The sequence below is a fragment of the Dermacentor albipictus genome, chromosome 2, assembly GCF_038994185.2.
Source record: "Dermacentor albipictus isolate Rhodes 1998 colony chromosome 2, USDA_Dalb.pri_finalv2, whole genome shotgun sequence".
Classification (NCBI taxonomy): Eukaryota; Metazoa; Arthropoda; class Arachnida; order Ixodida; family Ixodidae; genus Dermacentor; species Dermacentor albipictus.
In genome coordinates, this window is record NC_091822.1 from 64126702 (window position 1) to 64147790 (window position 21089).

Sequence of the window (21089 nt, forward strand, 5' to 3'; positions counted from 1 at the left end):
CCAAATACTGCGAGCAGTTGTTACTCTGCGCGAGCGCCGCTCGCCTAGTACGGCATGGCTTAAGTAGGGCAGTACGTCGTAAAACCTCTGGTTGAGAATGGCAGCGAGGACGAAATCGATCCGGGACGCAAAAGGCTTAGCGATATTCTATTTGTATCCCCCTCGTTATGCTTAGCCCACCCGCGCTGCTCACCCATTTGCTCTGCCAGCTCTACATCGCGGAGAAACTTGAGGGGGAAACCTTCCCTGCTAATATCCAAAGTCCCCGCAGGGACACGTGGAGAGTTCTGACGTGTCCGCAAACTTCTTACAGCTTGCGGTTCCCGGGGAGCGCTGTTGTGGACGTTGACACATTCTGCGAAGTTATCGATTTCGCCATCTTGTCAGCTCCGATTGGTCCATAGGGCGGCTCAGGCCTCTCTGATTGGCTGAAAATGCCGCCGTTACCAAATTTGACAACATGGCGGAATATCGACCACGTCCGCAATAGCACCCAGGGTTACGGGAGCCGTGGATGGCAGTACCGAAATTGAAGTAGGTATAGCGACTTGTTGTGACGCTTTGTCCGATTGCGACGTGTTTGGTAAATTTGCGGGTCACGTGAGCGAATCTCGTCGCAGAAATATCATAAAATGATTGCGCAATAACGACTATCTCGCTGCCGAACCTCTACGCTAGCCGTTCAAGAAGAACGTGGCATACCGCAGCAATAGCTTTGTGGTGCTCTCGAACTCTTCGTCACAAGATGTTGCTACCAGCGCTCTGTCTGCCGTATACGCCTACCTGGTAACCCGGATCACCGCGAACGGTTAGAAGTTTGCGGATATGCTGAAACTTTCCATCTTGGGTTTGTGAGCGCGGAGTCGCTGGGCTCTTCAGCCGCACCATAGTAATGACTTACATTTTGCGCCTACTTGCGAAACAACTTCTGAGAAACAACGACGCCAGAGAAGCAGCGCCAACATTCGTGGAGTGATTCGTGTGTTGTACTCTTTGTTTGCCGCGCACCCGGGGATGACTGAGGCGTACTCACTCGGCCCCGACGGAGCTCCGCTTGAGGCACGCATCGCGTATGTCCGGTGGGAAGTCGGTCTCCGGGTACGGCGTGTCCAGGTACGAGTAGGCCTGAACGACAGCAAATACACCATAAATAGGGTTGCTCATCAAGTACTGCGAGTGCGATAAAATAGACAACGGAAGACCAGGCGTTATAAAATAAGATGTCAAAAACTGAATTCTGCCTTCAATCGCATGTTTAGTTGCTGGAGTTCAGAAAAGAATCGCGACAGGATGCCATATCATCCACGTCAAGCACTGACTGTCATGCTCTATTCATAACTAGATATCACGATATTATGTGCAATACGCTAACTTTCAGCCTAATAACGCAAAGCACGAGCGCATTTACAGTCAGTGCACACAGGGATATATGTAAGAATTGGATCTCACAAAGAAAGACAACAAAAATATAATATTGTACGGTGTGCAAAACCACAAGCAAATCAACACAGACACAAAATTTAGGTCAGTAACACTGCAGTCAAAAGTAAAGGCTCGTGCAAGTTGACAGGACCGTGCACAAAACTAAGGATCGAGCAGATACAGTGGAGGCAATGATACACAGGCGCAGTTCTTTGCTACCTACGAGCGGGGAAAATGACTTTCGGCAGCCCTTTTATTTCACTGTTCCATTTTTAGCTGAGGAGATAATTGCTGGTTGTACGCACGAGCACACGTTAACCACCCTGCTTTCTTTTCTCGCTTCCGCAGTATCCAAAGAACTTCAGAAAACACCGATGACTAGTTACACAACCGAAGCTTTCTTTGCCTAATCATTAGGTCCGTTCGATTCGCATACACCACTGTGATCTAGTTCACGGCGGTTCACGAGAAGTTCAGGAATTGTGCAGGTGCAGGCATAGCGCGACACTCGAAACGAATGCCAAAGTGCAGACGCAGTACTGGCGTTATCTTATGTCCGATTAACGTGCACGGAACGCGTATGTTTGAGAGGTCCTGAATTGCAGGCATGATAGGCTACTGGGACGTAAATACACACCGCACTTGCATAGACACATCAGACGTGCGTAAGTGGGATTTTAACGGCGCTTGTGCCCGTGTGCTGCGTCGTCTTCTACGCCACTGCTTCGCACCTGTACGCCTGCACCAAGTCGGCATCGACAGTGGAGTGGGCGCAGTAAAATCATTAACCAGCCCTGCACCTTTCCTGCGCCTTTTGAAACGAACGGCCTGGTTCAGCAGTCCCCAGTGCTGCACCGCTGAAACGAATGGTAGGGTGCGACACCTCGTGAACTCGTTCAGGTGGCGCAGACGAATCAAACAAACCTCTTGCCTTTGCCTAAACTCGTCTAATTCGTGCTCTTTAGAATATCGGACGGGCGGCGCTCTCGCACGATAAAGTAGAGAGATGTAACAAGGTGAGGGGAAGGAGAAAAAAGTGCGAGTGTAGAAGAAATAGACAGAAGGGGGAATTGGCTGGCGCAGGAGGCTGCAGCCACGCGCGGCGTTACGTCATCAAGAACAGGTCAGCGCCGCACCTCATCAGTGTGCGCGCGTTGAGACGCTAGATACCGCGCGCGTAATAGTGTGATATTTGATTTCACCGTATTATCACTGTTACCCTATTAACGCTCGCTGCAATATATGCCTATATTGAGTCAAAATTTCTCGAATGTCGTCGCCGATTCTAAACTGAATGAATTCTAAACTGAATTCCAGACAAATAGACAGCGGCGTCAAGCAAGAAATCTCCCGCTGGCATTGACAATCATCTATACGGCGCTATTTCGGACATAGTCAGATTCCGCCATATTGTACAATTCACCATCTTCTCATATCCAATTGGCACAGGGGGCTGCCACGTTCTCTACGAACAGAAATTACAGAAATCACATTATTCCTAATGTGATTTCTGTCGAATTCTTTTGTGCAGGACTTTCTCCTATGAGTACAAGCGCGACTTTCGCGTATCTTCGATACGTCTTCTCGGTGACACACTGTTGGCGCTCATCGCGTCCGCTGGAACAACAACTATAGGGCAGCCTGAATGAAATGGACGTACATTGCTCGTTCCCCTGAACCTGTATGTGTACCTCCGAGCTACGAAAACGACACTCACAAGGCCGTTGGCATTACCTGTGGGTCTTTTAAAAAAATAGACTTTTAGTGTGCACCAAATTATGCGTAAAGCTCTTCAAAAATATAAATCATGCAAGCTGCGCACTACGCGTACTGCCACTTAATATTGTTTCCGTTTCATTTGTATCCTTGCGTACACTACTCCATCTCAAGAAAATAATATCAAAAGAACACACGGCGCCACGGCGGGGATCGGACCCGCCAACCTCGTGCTCACTTGCACACCGACGTAACCACTGCGCTACCGAGGAGGGCCCGCAGCACGAAGCTATACTATGCGAAGGACGTCACGCGCGACGCGGCCAACCTCTCCCCCCTCCCCTCGCCCCCTTCGACCATTCTTAGAAGAAATAAACCCGCGCGCATGACAGGCACGTGTTCCCCCAAGAAGAGCTCCCGCGCTGACGCCGCCTGTTGCGCAAAGTCGTCGTCGCCAACGCCGGCACAACGACAATGTCTGTGATTGCGGAAGCCGCGCGGTACAAAATGATATAGGTGCCGTCTTGCGCAGAGGGCGGGGAAGCTGGCGTGGCCGTGACGTCTCGCGTCCACTCCGCCGTCACCCAAATGATGCGTCGCGTCGAGCCAGAGGTTATCACTCGAGTGCGTCGTATGTGTACCTCGGCCCACAGCCGTGACTGCTCCGGTCAACCTCGCCTCCGCTGCCTGCCATTTAGTGAGATCGTCATCTCCATCTCGCTGGCGACAGAGCTGTGCGTCCCGTCGCGCAGTCGCCCTCAATCGTCTCGCATTTCCTGCTCGCCGCATTATGTGAATCGTTCGCGGAGTAGCCGGCGGATTTTAATTGTTTTGTAACTGTATGTTTATTATGTATGTTCCTGGCCGTATGTTGTGCCGGCTATGCCCCTCTTCTGTGACTTTATAACTCTGCTCAAAATGATGGAGATAGTAGAAGCAACAATCAGAGAATGTATGCCGCGACGTCAGGTCACATACAAAAATAAATAAATAAATAAAATGCCTTCTTGGCCGTTCACAAATGTACAAAATGTTCCTGGGCAAGTTCGAATGAGGTCCCTCATGCGAACACGGACACAAGAGCCACGGAAACATGAAGAATGCATGCGAATCCAGAAGATCAAGAGTAACATCGACAAGTAAATACAATGAGATGATAGATGTGCAGCCGATGGGCTGGTACGTTCGTCATCTGCATGAGAGGAATTTTCAGAAATGAGCTCGTTCGCGGGGCAGAATATGTGCATATATGTAAAACCAAAGGGACGTTCCTTCCGGCCACTCGATCTTTTACAGCGAAGCTGTTTATGGCCAGGGTTCCGTGCATCTTTCGTGTTCGCCAACAAACCTGTGGAAGCAAAAACTATCATCATCAGCAATGGCCCGTGCCACGCGCTGCTCGCTCGTTCGTCGTCGTCTTCTTCCACAGCTGGCTCCAATGCCGCTCACCAAGCGAGCGTTCCCACACTGCCCCCACCTCTGCGAAGGCGCTGACGGCACTGGTCCACTGCCGGTCGGTGCGGTGGTTTCGGTCTCAAATTCTTTGCCTCAATACATCGCGAAATGAAAACACGAATATATAACGAATGCGTGTAACGAATGCATGACACGAATGAACGCGGATGTGTAAAAAATTGCCAGGCTTAGCTTGGTTAAGCCAAGAATGCGTTGCATATTGCGCGAGTTGGGGCCCAGCTTTTCCTCCGGCTGCCGTGACGTCACGTCACGTGGTTGCGCTAAAGGTCAATGGTGGCTGCCCGGCCGCGCCCAAGGGCTGAACTGAGTGATTGCAATATGCAACGCATAAAAAATAGAAGCAACTTAATAACAAACATAGCAAACTTAAAGGAGAATAGACCCACATATGAGACGCGCAGCAATGAACAATGGCTCATACACTCAATGGTGACTGCGCGGCCGCGTCCAAGGGCTGAACTGAGTGATTGCAAAATGCTACGCATAAAATAAATGCGTGTGCTTACCATTCGTAACGATGACCACCGAGCAAGACAATAAATGTGTTGGTACCTTTGTTCAAAATTTTGTCGCTTCTTTGTCGTGTGCTGCACAGCTTCGCTGGTCATCCACCTTGGCAGAGTGGAATGGCTCATTATTTTTTATATCATAAACTTGCTTCAAGACTATAAATACATAGCTGAAGCCGGCATTCTCTCGATTTTTGTTCACGTTCATTTCTTCTGCAGCGTTTTTCGCGGCATCACAAGTGGACGCTCGCACCTGATTGCTAAGCAACGATCGGGTGCTGGCGTGTGATCAGAAGGAAGCGGCTATCGCATTGGCAACAAGATAAAGATTTGTGTGTACCTTCTGTGTGATTGTCCTCGCTTCAATGTACAAAGTACTCAGCACCACACTCGACGAGATTGACAACCATCGCCTTACGGAAGGCAGAATTCTTAGACCCTGGTCCCAGCCGACGTCGGCACGAACTGCTTTAAAAGCACTAGTGTGCTTTTTACAAGAAACTGGACTCACTGAATAGCTATAGAATATGAACTGATGCGTTCCTGTCTTTTTTTTTAAATCTTCTTTTCTTATATTTTCTGCTGCTGCTGCACTTGCTCTCGCCAGCATTTTGACAGCGAGTGTCCGCGGTCATCGAGTTTGATGTGTTCATGTTTGCCTGTGCGCGTTGACACCATGCTGGTTAATTGAGTTAGTAAGCGAATGTTTCCTAGTTTATGCGGCCGAAAAAGTATTATCGTTACTTCGTATAAGTGTCTACTAATTTGCTATCGCAATTGATGCTTCGCCTTTCGGGCGAGACTGGCTTATTGAAGCCATTCCCTGGCTTCATTGTCTGTTGGCTTTAACTGGATACAGCTTTCCTACATTTTGTGTTGTACGGGCTGTCAAAGTTGGATTTCATTTCTGTCAAACGTTATGTTGGCTTTTGTAATGTTCACACAAGGAAATTCAACTGTACCAAATAAGAAGGTGCTTATCACAGGGGCTGAGACCTCCTGTTCTAAGATTCAGTGAGCACTGACTTCTTAATGTATGTACGTAGGTCAGGCTCCTCGAAGCGACCTTCACCTTCTTTTTGATCTAGCGAATAGGCTGGGCGCATTAGCATGCTCACTTGCTTCCTATATTATGGCGCGTACCCACTGCGGGACATTGGCCAAGAAGCAGGCGGTGAAAAACGGGTGAGACGGGTGGAGAAAACTTGAGGGAAGAAGTATAGGTGAGGGAACAGATGAAATTATTCAATGAATTAAAGTAGACAAACAAATGTTAGAGACAATTTTTCTTTTCTTAGAAGAAAACGTGCACTGTTTCATAGGAGAGTAAATTAGAAGGAAACTGTCAATTATAATCCACCTAAATTTGAATGTTGTAAAATAAGTAAAAATAAATCGGTAAATTATTGAAGTATTCTTTCTTGTGTCATAAATGAACTCGCATACGGACATGCGTACGTTCCTGTGGTTAAAACCCAATGTAGATGCCCTAAAGAAGAGAATGTTTTCAATGTTTAGAGCAACACCTAATTTTCGGAATGGAATTTCGAGGTACATTTTCCCTCGATTGCAAATCGACGGCAAGTTAATAAAGAAAATCGCAGTTTTGCCCAAAAGGCAAATTATCAATTGTAATAGCAAATTAATAGACAGCTATACAAAGTAAGGATGGTAGTTCATTTTCGACAGCGCCAAAAAAAAAAAAACACACGGACAAGGAAAAGCACAGGACCAGCACTCTTCCTTGTCCGTGTGTTTTCTGCGCTGTTTAAAATGAATGACCCATACCAACTAGTTCGCACCCAAACCCTTGTAAGGATAGTAGCTTTGTCGACCGCATAAATGTGTAAGCGTTATTTTACTAACTAAATAACAAGCATCGTGCCACGCGCCTACAAGCAAACATGAAGGCACCTCACTCGATGACCGCGGAAACTTGCTGTAAGAACGCTGGAGGTAGGAGACGTGGCAGCAGCAGCGAGCGAAATGACCTTCGTGCTGCCTCTCGTTTCAACGCGAATAAAGCGGCGAAAACACAGGGAACGCGAAGCTATGAGCCGTCAGCGCACCTAGACTCTGTACTCATCGCAGATTTACTTTCAAGATAGAGCCCACACAGCCACGCGCAGGCGCGCCACAGGCAGCAGTCGTCGGAGTAGAACGACCTCCCCCCCCCCCTTCTCTCCCTCCCCTCACCCCGGTGCCCGTCTTTTCTTACCTCGCCATCGCTGTCAATGCTTCGCCCGTCGGACGAAACGCGATCATTTTCGTACAAACTAATTTATGCCATTTTTCTGTAAATATTCTTGGGTTATGCTAACGAACATAAACCGGTTCGAAGCGTTATTAATGCGAAAGTACATTGTACATGCCCCACTAAGCTAAGATCAGAAAGTCAAAGTCAAACAAAGTAAATAAATGGCCTTGAAAAGAAAATTTGCCACATCTCTGTCTGGGCGGCAGTCGAACCCGAACATCCGAGGGCGCGAGACGAGCACACTTCCCCAACGCCACGATGGCACCGCGGTTCTGGCTTAGTAAAGGTGTGGCGTAGTGCGTGCGTCATAGGGCACGTGACGGCCACGCCAATGGCTAGGAGATGGCGCCACGTCATGAGTGCATAACATGAGTGCGTTCATGACGTTCTGAGGTGTAAGAACCGGGTAATGGCATTCCCCATATGTAAGTGTAGCGTTATGTGTCTCTGGCGATTTTTTTTTTTTCGGCTCGGGAGTTGAAGCGAAAGTGCACCGTTTTAGCTCCGGAACTCGGAACCAAAAAGTTTCCATTCGGCACTCTACAATTAACTAATACGTTTACGGGCAGGATAAGGCTATCATCTCGCGCTTTCGTTATCTATCAGCTCGACTGCGCGGTGTCAAATTGCTAACTCAAGAAACACCGTGGGTCTTGTCACTGGGTATTATTGCCATCGGGAATTACGGCCGCTTACCATCTTGCAACACGCCCAGTGCGTATTTGGAACTTTTGGCAATACCGTGTCCTACGGTCACATTCGGGAAGGCTGAAAGAGGCTTGGATGTCGTGGCCTCGAATTGGTTTCGCATTCATTCTTTAATTACCATAAGTGAGAAGAAAAAAAACTGAAATACACCTGCACATCATTTGCTGCATATTTGTTTATGGGTGCCAATTGTGAAGGAATTCATGGTCGATATAAAAGCGCAGTTTGATGCGTTCATAGTGCAGAGCACCGCGTCGGGAACACTTGCTGTTTCTGCGTGCACTTGAAAAGCGCGCCAAACATGGGCGAGCTCATGACAGCCACGTTGCACCGAAGCCGAGCCCACAGAGAAGCGCCTCTACCGACCGAAAAGCTGTCGGAGCCGAGCCGCCGGTCGCAAAGGTGGTGGCAATACCGCGTCAAGAACCTCATCTCCATCTCTGGCGAAGCATCGGACAAGAAGTTTGCCAGGGAGACACCCTGGCCGGCCTCCAGGGCGACTTGGAAGGCAGCCGTGGAAAGGAGCAGGGCATCGAGCAGGCGCGAATTTTCGGCGCGACTGCCATTGGGGTGGACGGGCCATTCGAAAGCGTTCAGACCGGCGGCCAGACACGCTTTGACGCTTTCGAGCGCCTTCGTGGCGGTGGTGTTGTCGCTAGTGGGACAGCTGTCGCCACCATCGCGATCGACGCAGAAAGGTCCGCCGACGGCCCTCAGCATCTTGTCGGCAACAACGACGCCCAGAGTGGCATAGTTGAGAAAGCGGTCTCCACAAGAGAACGGGGCCGCCAGGGCAGCTCTTGGTACGGCCACACCACCCAATTCCTCGTCTTTTTGCAACGGCGACGTAGGATCGCCGAATTCACTGAACCAGTACGCCGAAGAACCATCGGCAGCGTGAAGACGCCGAAACGCTAGCAAGTTATTGTAGAGATTGTGAGGATCCAGGCTCCTCCACAGGGATTCGGTCATAAGGCCCGATACCGAGGGATGTGATAAAGTCGTAGCGTTGCTCTCCGCAATCCGCAAGTTGTTTAGCTTAGCGGTGGCGGCGCTCACGTCCGCGTAGTCGGTGAAGAGCGTGCTCACGACGATCCTCTTTTTCAAGACTGCGGCAACGTCCATCGCTACAGATGTCACCGTTTGTTCGGCTTCCATAACGGTGTCTGGTGCCATCTCTGGTACCATGGCAGTGTACCACGCGCTGCCAAAGACGCGCCGGACAAGTCCGAGGCAAGAAACGGAGGCGTCCTGTCTGCGGGGGGCGTACAAGTCGAGCATTTCTTCAGGCAAGAGAACGTGAGCGACTGAGTAGACGGTGACGTCGATTCGGTCCATGCGCTCGAAGAGTGCCGTCAGCGCTTGCCTTAGATTCTCGAACCCTCGAACCTTGACGCGCGATTTCAGGTAGGAAGGCGCCGGAAACGCCGCGCCGAAAAACCTCTGCCAGTCTTCTTCCGTCACTCTTGGATCGATGTCAACCAAGTCTTGGAAGGACACGGTTTCGACGCGACCCGAGTAGTCCCATCTCCACTTCAGCTCTCGGTCAATCGTCGCGAGGTCGCTGGCGGTGAGACGCTTAAGGCCAGCGTCGGCCACGTTCAGAAAGTCGGCGGCAGTGAGGAAGACATCGACGATGGCTTTGTCGTCGAGGTACGTGGACAGTGGCCCACGGACCTCAAGGAAGTGCTCTGAAGCTCTGCTGGGGTCGCTCCAGAATGTCAGGTAAGACGGAAGGCGTTCCTGCGAGAGGAATACCTGCGCCTCTAGGATCGCGACAGGCGTGTTGAGCTTCTTTAACGCGTTGACCAACCTCAGCTTGAGGGCAGCCGGAATGGTCTTTACATTCTTTCTCACAGGCACCTTCGTCGAGGCGAGTGAGGACAGGCAGGACGCGTACAAGACGGCTGCCGTTTCGGTCGCGTTGGGGCCGCGGCGTCCCGTGTGGTGGGCTATGCGCTTTGACGTCTCCATGATGCGCTGCTCGAGCGGCGAGTATGCCCGGTTCCGGTCGCAGACGAAAGCGTAGAAGTCCTGACAGGCGGCGCCGTAGCCCGCTGTCGAGGCCAACATGCGCCCGATGTGATCAGACTCCCAGTCGCAGTGCTCCGAGGTCGTGGCGCCGCCGCCTATCTTCTGTTCGGCGTGCTGCGTGCGCTGCTGGGGACGCAAGCCCTTGTTCACGCTGGAGTAGACTATGAGCAAGACCACGACCGCCGTGGTAGCGCCTGCGGCCATAGCGCCGGAGCGTTGCATAAATCGACGCGCTGCTGCGCGGTTGGGGTTGGCGCCGCGGAACATCGGCTGGCCGCCGTCGGTAGCTCGTTCTCGGGCCCGCATTGCCACAAGCCTGGGTCGTTGAACGTGTGGTGTGATTCGACGCTGCCAGAGATAAGAACCAGCGTCTTCTTCTTCGCTTTCAGACCGTGGACGCGTTCATGTCCCTTCACGTGGCTTTATATGTCATTCTTCTTTGCCTATACGAAATGAATTTAGGCTATACTTCTGTAATTATTCTTGGGTTATGTAAACAAGCATAAACCGCTGCGAACTGTTATTAATGCGAAAGCATTATTTTTCCCATTACGCGAAAATCCGTCGGCGTGCCCGAAAATGGTACCAAAAATAGCCGACGACGCAAGGAACAAAAGCACGGAAAAAATGCTCAGATTAACGTCAAATTTCTGAGAGGTTTCTTTAAACAAAGCATGTTAATGTGAAAAGAAAATGTGGTACATTTCAGTCTTGATGGGAATGGAACCCGGGCCTCCGGGGTGCGAGACGAGCACGTTTTCCCGGCGCCACGACGGCTCCACGGTTCTGGCTGACTAAAGGTGTGGCCTAGCGCGTGCGTCATTGGGCACGTTACGGCCGAGCCAATGGGGAGGAGGCGGCACCACGTCATGAGTGAATAAAATAAGCACGTTCATGACGTTCCGAGGTCTACAAACGGTATAATGGTTTCGCATTCCTACACGTAAGCAGTGTTAAGTGTGTCTGTCGAATTTCCCTTAAAGACGCCTAATAAGGGGCGTATTAAATAAGGCATGGGTTCACACTTTACACAGATACGTTTACAAAGTACACACAATTAAGCGATAGAGGTATAGCGAAGTTGTATTATGAACATAAGTAGGAAACATATTATACATGTATACTTAAATACAGGGTGATAATTTTTAAGTTGTATAGAACCTTTAGAATAGCTTGTTGCAGATTACATAATTCTTGTCCGTGAGCTGGATTTTTCAGAAAGACGGACATTATTTGCACGAGAAATCGAAACAGATTTTAAATAATGAGAAAAGTCCACTAATTGTCATTTCAATTATTTACTTTACGGCACCTATTGCAATTTACGAATTGTAGCCAGTGAGTTTGCAAGGCGTATTCATTTTGAATGAATGTCTAGAATGCCAGCTTGGAGATATGCGCCATCAAACTTGCCGTAAAAGTGCACCGTTGATCCCGTCACATTATTTTGTTCTAAGCCGAGCCTTCGCCGCAAGGCGTCCGGTGTCACGCAGGGGGACAGGTTCCGGAGCTCACCGCCAGAGGGCGCGCTGAGGGTAGGAGAGGTCAGAGAGGCTGAATTAATCGCATGGGTGGCGGCAATGGAAAAGAAACCTGCCACGAGTAACTACTTAAGGGGAAAAACGAAATTAGGAAAGAAACCATTTATGATAACTCAAAGGGAAGCTCATTACTTTCCGAAGCGAGATCGGGATGCCTTAGAACACGCACCTATAAAGCGAGATATAAGAAGGAAGAAGAAGCATGTGCTTGCTGCGGTAAAGCTAGGGAAACGACGGAGCATATTTTATTAGAATGTGAAGACGTCTATCCAGCGGTCGATTTAAGCACCACTGGCCTCCTTGAAGCCCTTGGGTTCAGCGGGAGCAGTGGTAAAGCAAACAGGTCCGCAATAGACATCAGTAAGAGGCGATTGGAGGATTGGTGGAAGAAAAGTAGGGAAACGACAAAGGACGGAGACGTACAAAAGCACAGTTCGCAATAGGGTATCAGAAAATTTGGACGTGGTAGTTCATAGCGTTTTTTTTTTCATTGGTTAACCTAGGTAGGATATTAGACAGCATAGTAGCAAGAGCTTGGTGGCGCAAGCCACCGCCCCGTTCCAAAGGGGACGCTCATAACATCCATCCATCCATCCATCCAGGTAAAGGGAGTGCGGCCCCGCCCCAATAAGAGTGTGCGCCGGGGGGGGAGGGATAGCAGCGGACCAATCGGAGCGCGCCGGGTAAGAGGGAGGAGAGGGGGCGTAGGAGCAGGTGTTCTGCCGGCGCGCGCCCTTCGCCCCATCGATTCCACTCGGGGCGAGCGATAGCGGGAGCTCACATGAGCGGCACCGCCGACGTCGCGCAAATATCGAGCTTCGAAAGCGAGAAGCACAAGCAAAGCGCCAGCGGAGGGAAGCCAACCCCCACTTTGAAGAGAAGGCAACCCAATCCAAGCGCCAGCAGAGGCAAAGCAACCCCTAACTTCGAGAGTGGGAGGCCGAGCAGAGACGTCGTCGCAGAGAGATTCCTCCCACGGAGGGTGCCGATGGGCGGTTCAACAGGGAATCCCTCGAGCGTGAGTGCGGCCACAACTGCAAGCTGTGTGATAGACTATGGTTTGATCACTACATCACGGAACTGAAGAGTGCGCGCAATCCGGAAGCGAAGCTCGAATCTAGCAAAACGACGACAAGGCGATCAAATTCGAACTTGAGAAAAAAACCACAAGCTTCGCTCTTTTGACAGATTTCACTGCGCGGAACTGGTTTTACTTTTTCAACAAAACGCTCCTTTATGCACTGCCGCAGAAAAGTAACTGTAACGCCCCTGTATTTCGTTCTACACTTTGGGAAATATTATATCGAAACTGCTGTCATCCTGGAAGTTCATTACAAGGAGATCCGTCATGCAATCCAGGAGTGTAGGTTTCTTGGCCTGCTTGTTACGTTGCAGTAATTGAGGTCATAGTGCTGGATTCACACGGACAAGAAAGACGACAGGACGTGCGCTATCAATTGATTTTATTTCAGAAGAGCATGGTACTTATACCGACAAAACGAGTAGAAGTCACCGCACGCCCAACCCAATATTTTTCAGATAGGCAATTTGTCTTCTGCTCAGAGTACTCGACGAGGCGCTGACGCAGTTAGCACCTTCTTTTGCGATCAAGCTTGCTTCGACAATTTCACGCGTAACCTCATCCGTAATTCTAAACATGACGGAACAATCCTTTAACAGTGGTTTACAACCACAATCGTCACAGTGCATGGAGACGTGCCCATCGCGATAACAGTTCCGTTTTTTTGCTTGTGTTCCCTTAAACTGGGGCATCTACCTGTCTGCCCTATGTACACTTCGCCGCACGAGAAAGGGAAGCGATGTACGGCACCTTGTGCAAAGTTCACAAACGGCGGCTGGTGGTTCTTCGCGCATCCTCGGCGAGTATTTCTAAACGGACAGGTGGCATCAGCTATCAAGCATATGCAAGATACCGGGGGAAGCGTGGTAGGGGGGGGGGGGGGTCTACTCCGGCGCCGGCTGCGTATGGCACGGCTGAGCACGGCCGCGCGGTCAGTGTCTTGAAAGGGATCTGCGATGGCGACAAAGTCTAGGTGCATCGATGGCTGATAGCTCCGTGTGCACTGTGTTCTCGTCGCTTAGTTTGGGTTGATGCGAGAGGCAGCACGAAGGTCATTTCGCTCGCTGCTGCTGCCGCGCTTCCTCACGCCAGCATTTTTACAGCGAGCGCCCGCGGTCATCCAGTGAGAAGTGTTCGTGTTTTCCTGTGCGCACGGGACATCATGCTTATTTAGTTAGCAAGTGAATATTTACAAGCCTATACGGCCGATGAATCTACTATCCTTACTTCTTATAGTTGTCCAATTGTTTGCTATCGCAACCGATCCTTCCCCTTTCGGGCAAAACTACTGCTATTTTTTTTCTTTTCGTTAAGCGTTCGCGAGGAACGCAGAAAGCCGTGCGCTGCGTGCAATTGGCCTTCGAGTTTATTTTTCGAGGACGCCTGCAACATGAGCTTCCAAAGGTACGTTCAATAAAGCAGTAATGAGCCCTTTGCATGGCGCGTGTTATTTGGCACCTGTACAAAGATGGGCCTAACGTGCGATTGTTCGCATGCATTAACAGCCGCTTTACTCAGCAGGAAACGCCGTTATTGGGGAGGGGGTGGGAGAGTGAGTGAGTGAAAATCTTTGTTATAAGGCAGGCACGTACCCAGGGGGGGGCCCGGGGGGGCCCGGGCCCCCCCCCCCCCCGAAATCAAGTGGCATACCCCCCCCCCCCCCTCCCCACCCACGCCACCACTCCTCACACATCCCTAAAGCGCCGCCAGATTAATGTTGAGACTTGGCAGCTGTTCATCGGTCAGCCTTATGCTGCCTTTTTCACTCCTTTTAGATGGCGGTAGTTATCGGCATCTCTTGTAATGTGAAGGACAGTTTTCTCATAGATTCCGCACCCGCGCGATTAACTCGAGATGCGTTCAGTTGTCACCATCTATTCCACCGTCACGCGCATAGCTCTTGCTTTTGTTAGTTCAACCTTCTTTGTTTAGGCTGATCCTGGGACCAGGAGAGGGATGCGGCTGTTACTTAGCTGGTCTGTATACCCTCATGGATCGAGTTGCGGCCGGACAAAACGCCAATTGCGTTTAAGTTTTCCCTGTGCTTCATTATTTCCTTGAGTTACTTACGGCTCGCCGCGACGCTGGCAGATGCCCGGAACCATATACACGTGATATGGGTTAGATAAGGTGGGAAATAAAATAATGTGAAAGAGCGTCCATCATGAAACCCTGCAATAATCCTTAAACCCATTAGCAAGATGACTGTCGCCCGTTAGCTCGTCTGTTTTTCCCTAATTGTATAGCACTTTTCGTGCAAATTTGGCAACTGGAAACAAAAATCGCAAGGAGTTGAGAAATTAAGCGATCTACTAAGGGAGAGAGCCAACGCAATAACCAAAAATGTTGACTGTTGTTTATGAGAATATTTATGGATCAACATCTTTTTGTTTAAAAAGGAAGTAGAGGAAACGCCGCCGGAAGTGGAGAATAATTACTTGCTTTGAATGACGCTTCTACAGTTATCGGTCGAACCGCCTCACGTAGCCACTTCTCTGCTGTGCTTATGTGAGTGTTTTTCTAACCTTTCTCGGTGAGCGCAGTAGGTCTAGAATCGCAGAGTCCTGCGCTCTACGCGGTTGTATGGGAGTGGCGGCCGCACAGCGTTACGCAATTCGCGGAACTGTCAAAACTGATCAACAAGGCGAAAATAACTGCTATTCGAAACTATAACATCAGAAAGACTGAAGAAGACGTAAAAAATGAACGCAGCCTGAAATCAGTAAAAAAGAAACCTGGAATAGGACAAACCATGATGTATGCACTAAAAGATAAGAAGGATAATATCATCAGCAATCTCGAAGATATAGTAAAAGCAGCGGAAAAATTCTAAGCTGACCTGTATACAGTACCCAGAGGAGTCACGATACCTCACTTAGAAACAGTAATGAACAGGATACAGAAACTCTCCTATAACTAGCGATGAGGTCAGAAGGGCCCTGCAAGACATGAAACGATGAAGAGTGGGAGGAGAAGATGGAATAACAGTCCATTTAATCGAAGATGGAGGAGACATAATGCTTGGAAAACTGGCGACTCTTTATACGAAGTGTATATCGACTGCAAGGGTCATAGAAAACTGGAAGAATGCAGACATTATACTAATCCACAAAAAAGGAGACGTTAAAGAATTGAAACATTATAGGACCATTAGCTTGCTCCCAGTATTATATAAGATATTTGCCAAAATAATCACCAATAGAATAAGGGCAACGCTGGATTTTGTCAACCAAGGGAACAGGCTGGGTTCAGGAAGAGATACCTTACAATGGATCACATCCATGTCATCAATCAGGTTATCGCGAAATCTGCAGAGTACAATAAGCCTCTCTATGTGGCTTATAGAGATTACGAAAATGCATTTGATTCAGTAGAGACACCAGCAGTCTAGAGGCACTACGTAATTAAGGACTACAGAACGCTTACGTAAAAAGCTTGAAAAATATTGCTACATGCGTGTGGTATTTGTGTGAATGAGGTACATGGGCGCCATCACTCCAGAAAAGAGAAGGAAGAACGAACTGGGCTCGCGCTGTGAATGTAAACGGTCAGCGCTGCAACCATTGTTGTAAATATAGTCTGTAAATAGTTTCTCGTCTTACTGACTCGTCCTTCGCGTAAGAATATATACAGAGGTTCTACAGCTACCTTAATTCTACACAAGAAAAGCAGGGAGATACCTATAGAGAAATGGGTCAAACAGGGAGACACAATTTCTCCAAAGCTATTCACTGCGTGCTTAGAAGAATTCAAGCTATTAAACTGGGAAGGCTTAGGAGTGAATATCGACGGCAAATATCTCAGCAACCTTCGGTTTGCCGATGACATTGTTCTATTCAACAACAATGCAGACGAGTTACAACAAATGATTGGAGACCTTAACAGAGAGAGTGTAAGAGTTGGGTTGAATATTAATATGCAGAAGATGACGATAATGACAAATTGCCGGGCAAAGGAACAAGAGATCAGGATCGCCAGTCGGCCACTAGAGACTGTGAAGGAGTACGTTTACCTAGGTCAATTAATCACAGGGAACCCTGATCATGAGAAGGAAATTTACAGAAGAATAAAAATAGGTTGGATCGCATACGGCAGACATTGCCAGCTCCCGACTGGAAGCTTACCATAATTATTGAAAAGTAAGGTGTGCAATCAGTGCATTTTGCCAGTGCATATGGGGCAGAGACTTGAGAGCGAGTTAAGGACCACGCAAGGAGCGATCGAACGAAGACTGCTAGGCATAACGTTAAGAGAGAAAGAGAGTGGTTTGGATCAGAGAGCGAACGGGTATAGACGATATTCTAATTGACATCAAGAGGAAAAAATGTAGCTGGGCAGGTCATGTAATGCGCCGGTTAGATAACCGTTGGACCATTAGGGTTACAGAATGGGTACCAAGAGAAGGAAAACGCAATCGAGGGCGACAAAACACTAAGTGGAGCGATGAAATTAGGAAATTCGCGGGCGCTAGTTGGAATCGGTTGGCGCAGGTCAGGGGTAAATGGAGATCGCAGGGAGAGGCCTTCGTCCTGCAGTGGACATAAAACATGATGATGATGATGATGATGATGATGATGATGATGATGATGATGGAGGTGGTGGGCCCCCCCCGAAAAAAAATCCTGGGTACGTGCCTGTTATAAGGGCTGGCACGCAAGCCTAGGTGGGAAAAGGGAACACGTGTAGTTTGCAGCACCGTTAGATTCCCCTATGTCCCTTCACAGCGACGCTGCATGTCAATAAAGTCGTGTGACATACGCTGATGGCGCAATCTAGTATACTCAGCTATGGCCCATAAAATTGAAGCATTCCATAGAGTATATGTGAGAAAGGACTTCTTTTCCTCCACTTGTCTTCAACCAATACAAAAGTCCATGTTTATTTCTTCACATCATGACACATACCCACGAGGAGGCTCGGCCACACAACGTCGAAATTAAATGAGAATGTATAAACAACCGTATTTTGAAAAAAGCAAGGAAATCTGATGAGGAAATGTAGCAAACGTAAAAACAAAACTAGGGATTAAAAGAACGTGGGACAAAAATTTCAACTGAGAGATAGAGCCTGTAGCAACGCCACTGGCTGGATGCTCCTATGAATTTATGAAGTGCACTGCAACTTGCCCTGTGGATAATAATGATAACGTAATATATTGACAATGATAATACATTTTGGAAAAGTAATCGAAAACGCCAGATTGCGGAGATGGAGCTCGAGGAAGTTATCGTGGAAGGAGGTGAAAAAGCGGCAAGAAATAAAAAAATGAACAGAAGTGTCTTCTTCAATACAAAAGAAAAACAGAAGCCGGAAGTCGTGATCCCAGACCGGTAACGGCAACCATGCGGGAATGAGGCTCAGCATTGGCAGCTGGTAAAAGTGACCCGTTATAAGAACCGTACGCTTCATCTATCTCTATCGGCTTCCCTTCTACATGGCAGAAAGGTGAGCACCTATCTGATTAACGCTGTTTTCCCGACCCCTTTCTCTCTATCTCTCTCTCTCTCTCTTGACTGGAGCACATGTGATCCACATTTGAAGTTATTTCAATCCGCACAAACAGTCGCTGCAGTAACCAAAAGAAGCTTAAGGCGCTGAACGAGACCGTACAGTCGCCGTACGTAGTGTCTCTGCTTGCTAACTGTTTCATGCGATTAGCGTTCTTAGGGTGCCCAACGAACATTCCGGGGTCAGACTGTCTGTCTGTCTATCTGCCTATCTATCTATATGTCTCCAAACGTGTTCACGCCAACCTGGCTCACTGTGTAGTCCACGGCCGAATGGGTAGCGCATCAGGATGCTGTACTGAGGGAGCGGGGTTCGAAACCAACCATCGGACAAACTTGGCTCATTGGATATGCGGCAACGTGCGTATATGCGCCGCTCCTTCGACGAACCTCCTGGATGCCGACACGGGTCAATGGGCGTGCGACACTGGGTATGCACCGTTCTGCAACGCACCTCTTTGACGCCGACTTGGAGCACTGTGTTCCACTCAACCCGAGCCGCTCTGCGATGAACACCTTTGACGCCAGCTCGGGTAGCTAGGTTTGTGCCGCTCTCGAATGGCGTAAATTATCCTTAAATATTTTTCCGGCGCTCGGCGGAGTCGAACGCGAGTCACGCGCAGACTTCGCGGAGGCGTCGCTAGGTGGCGCAGCGTGTGCAGTTGGGAAGCGCGAGAAAGGATCCCGGCTGCGTGCACGTTTGGGCGCTCGCAGCACGGTGTGTTGCTGAATTGATGTAATGCTAATTGCATTAACGTCAACATTCCTTGTGAGAAGGGTTCTGCAATTAACTTCTCTTTTTTTTACAATGACTCCAACTTCGTCGCATCCCGTTACCACGTGAATAGTCATTCTACGTTTGGCACGTGCAGCCTTTAGGCGATATTAGTTTAGCGTATTAGCGGGCTTAGCGGAATAGCGTGGATCTAAATGCGCATGCGCAGAACGCTTTACCGCCCTTAGCGTTTGGCGTGCGCACGCTAGTTCTCAGATTCAGCGTTACCGTTTTTTCGTGCTGTGCGTAGTTTACGTAAGACAGGGCGGCGGTCTCGGCCGCCCACTTCGAACTTAATTTTGCGTTTTTTTTTTTTGTAGAATTAGCTTCGTTTGTAGCAAATGACAGTGGGAACTGTCTTCGCTTAGGCTCAGGCCGCTTTTATCGACAGAGTATTTTGGATGACCTTGCAGAGTTTTCGAGATCGCTTCTCATTTCGAACGCGTCGAGGCCCAACTAGATATGTGAGCGGTTGAAGAAAGCATTGAAAATTTCGGGGGGGGGGGGGGGGGTAACGCAGTTTCTTTTTCGTTGATTTTTTTTCAACCAGGATACAATAGAAAAAAAGGAAGAAAACAGAGCTCCCCCGCAGAATCCTGTTGCGATGCGACTCCTTTCGACATATCTAAAAGTTTGGCCAAAAGAAATATTTTGAGAGTCTGCGAAGCATCCGGATCCGTCCACGTGGTGGCAAGTACTGTGCTTCAACCAAGCCTTGAGCCCCTTCGCCTGTCGCATACTTCAGATTCCCCCTTCTTCTACGGCATGTGAAAGAAATTGGTTCGAGTTTGAAAATGTGCCCACCACACCAAGCAATGCAATAGCATCCCAGCGTAGTGCGTTCAAAAACATGTGTGCGGGAACTCAAACGTCAATGTCTGGAAGCCTTCGTCCGCTGCACAGTGAAGCATTGACGCGTCAAGCGGAATTGAATCGGACACAGATTGATACAAATGTCGGTCTGCACGCTCTGGTGGGAAATCAATGCCTTGACGTGAAATCGTGCTTATAGATGTTGAACCCGGAAGCTCTACTGGGACTTTTGGGATGCACTAACGTAACAATTATATTCTTTTCAGTGTTAAAGAAAAACATTTTTCAGGTTTTTCATAGCTCTGTGCGCAACCGTCTTTGTTTTTTAAATTTTTCGTATTTAAAAAAAAAACGTGACAGAAACCAGGTTTTATAACGTCCCGCAAAATTTCATAAAATGTAATATCTCAAGTCCTAACGAGAGAAATTTCCGGGATTGTAGCGCCACCAATCGGTGAATTCGAGAGATGGGGGTGATGGCATGTGGCCTCTGAGATTTGGCGATCTCGGAGGCCATGGACGGCAGGCTTGTACTCATTTCGCCGCTGATCGGCAGACATGAAAAGTGCAAATACAAGGCGCTCCGGCCTGTCATCGCGCTGCCTCTCCTACCTTTCTCATACTCACGCAAAGCTTGGCAAATTGAAAAAATCCTTTATGTACACAACGCATGCGACATTTAAAGCGCAATTGAAAAGCGTCCCGCAGATAAAACCATAGGCTATCGCGCTACACTGAATCTCGCTTTCTGCAAACTTTGTTTACTGAACGGTAACGCTATTACCCAAACGCGAAACTAAAGCTTTCTTTTGTCCAAAGTATACTTGCTACCCCGCGCCATGACCTAAATGTCATTCGGCTGTGCGTTGCGGTTCCCGTGACGCTCTTGGCACTCCAGACTGCACGACGTTTTCGCCGCTAAAGCAAGACAATGACTGCAAAAAAAAAAAGAGGAAACAAAAAAGAAAGTAAAATAAACGACACGTCCAACGACACAGACTGCTTGTGTCATTGTTCGTGTTTCTTTCACTCGTCTGGCTCTAGCGGTAAACACGTCCGGCAGTAAATGCCAACTAGGCCAAGCTCCACTATTTCCACAGGTACTGCAGAACTCCGGATGACGAGCGCGAGCGTTGTTTCCATCTACAAGGGTGTTAAGAGTTATGGCATACGCCAGGAAATCGCTCAAACAGCTGCAATGAGTCTCGTGGTCGCAAGGAACGCAGCCCGCATACGTTTGACAAAACCTG

The 21089-nt window shown here is 48.9% G+C and overlaps 1 protein-coding gene across 1 annotated transcript in view; it reads right to left on the minus strand.

The window, feature by feature from the left end:
• RabX5 (RAS oncogene family member RabX5) overlaps positions 1–21089 on the minus strand; it is an 81766-nt gene that overhangs the window by 46420 nt on the left and 14257 nt on the right. The window contains exon 2 of the mRNA XM_065440820.2: positions 1034–1125. Within this exon, the coding sequence (XP_065296892.1) occupies positions 1034–1125 (92 nt within the window). The remainder of the gene's footprint in view (positions 1–1033; positions 1126–21089) is intronic.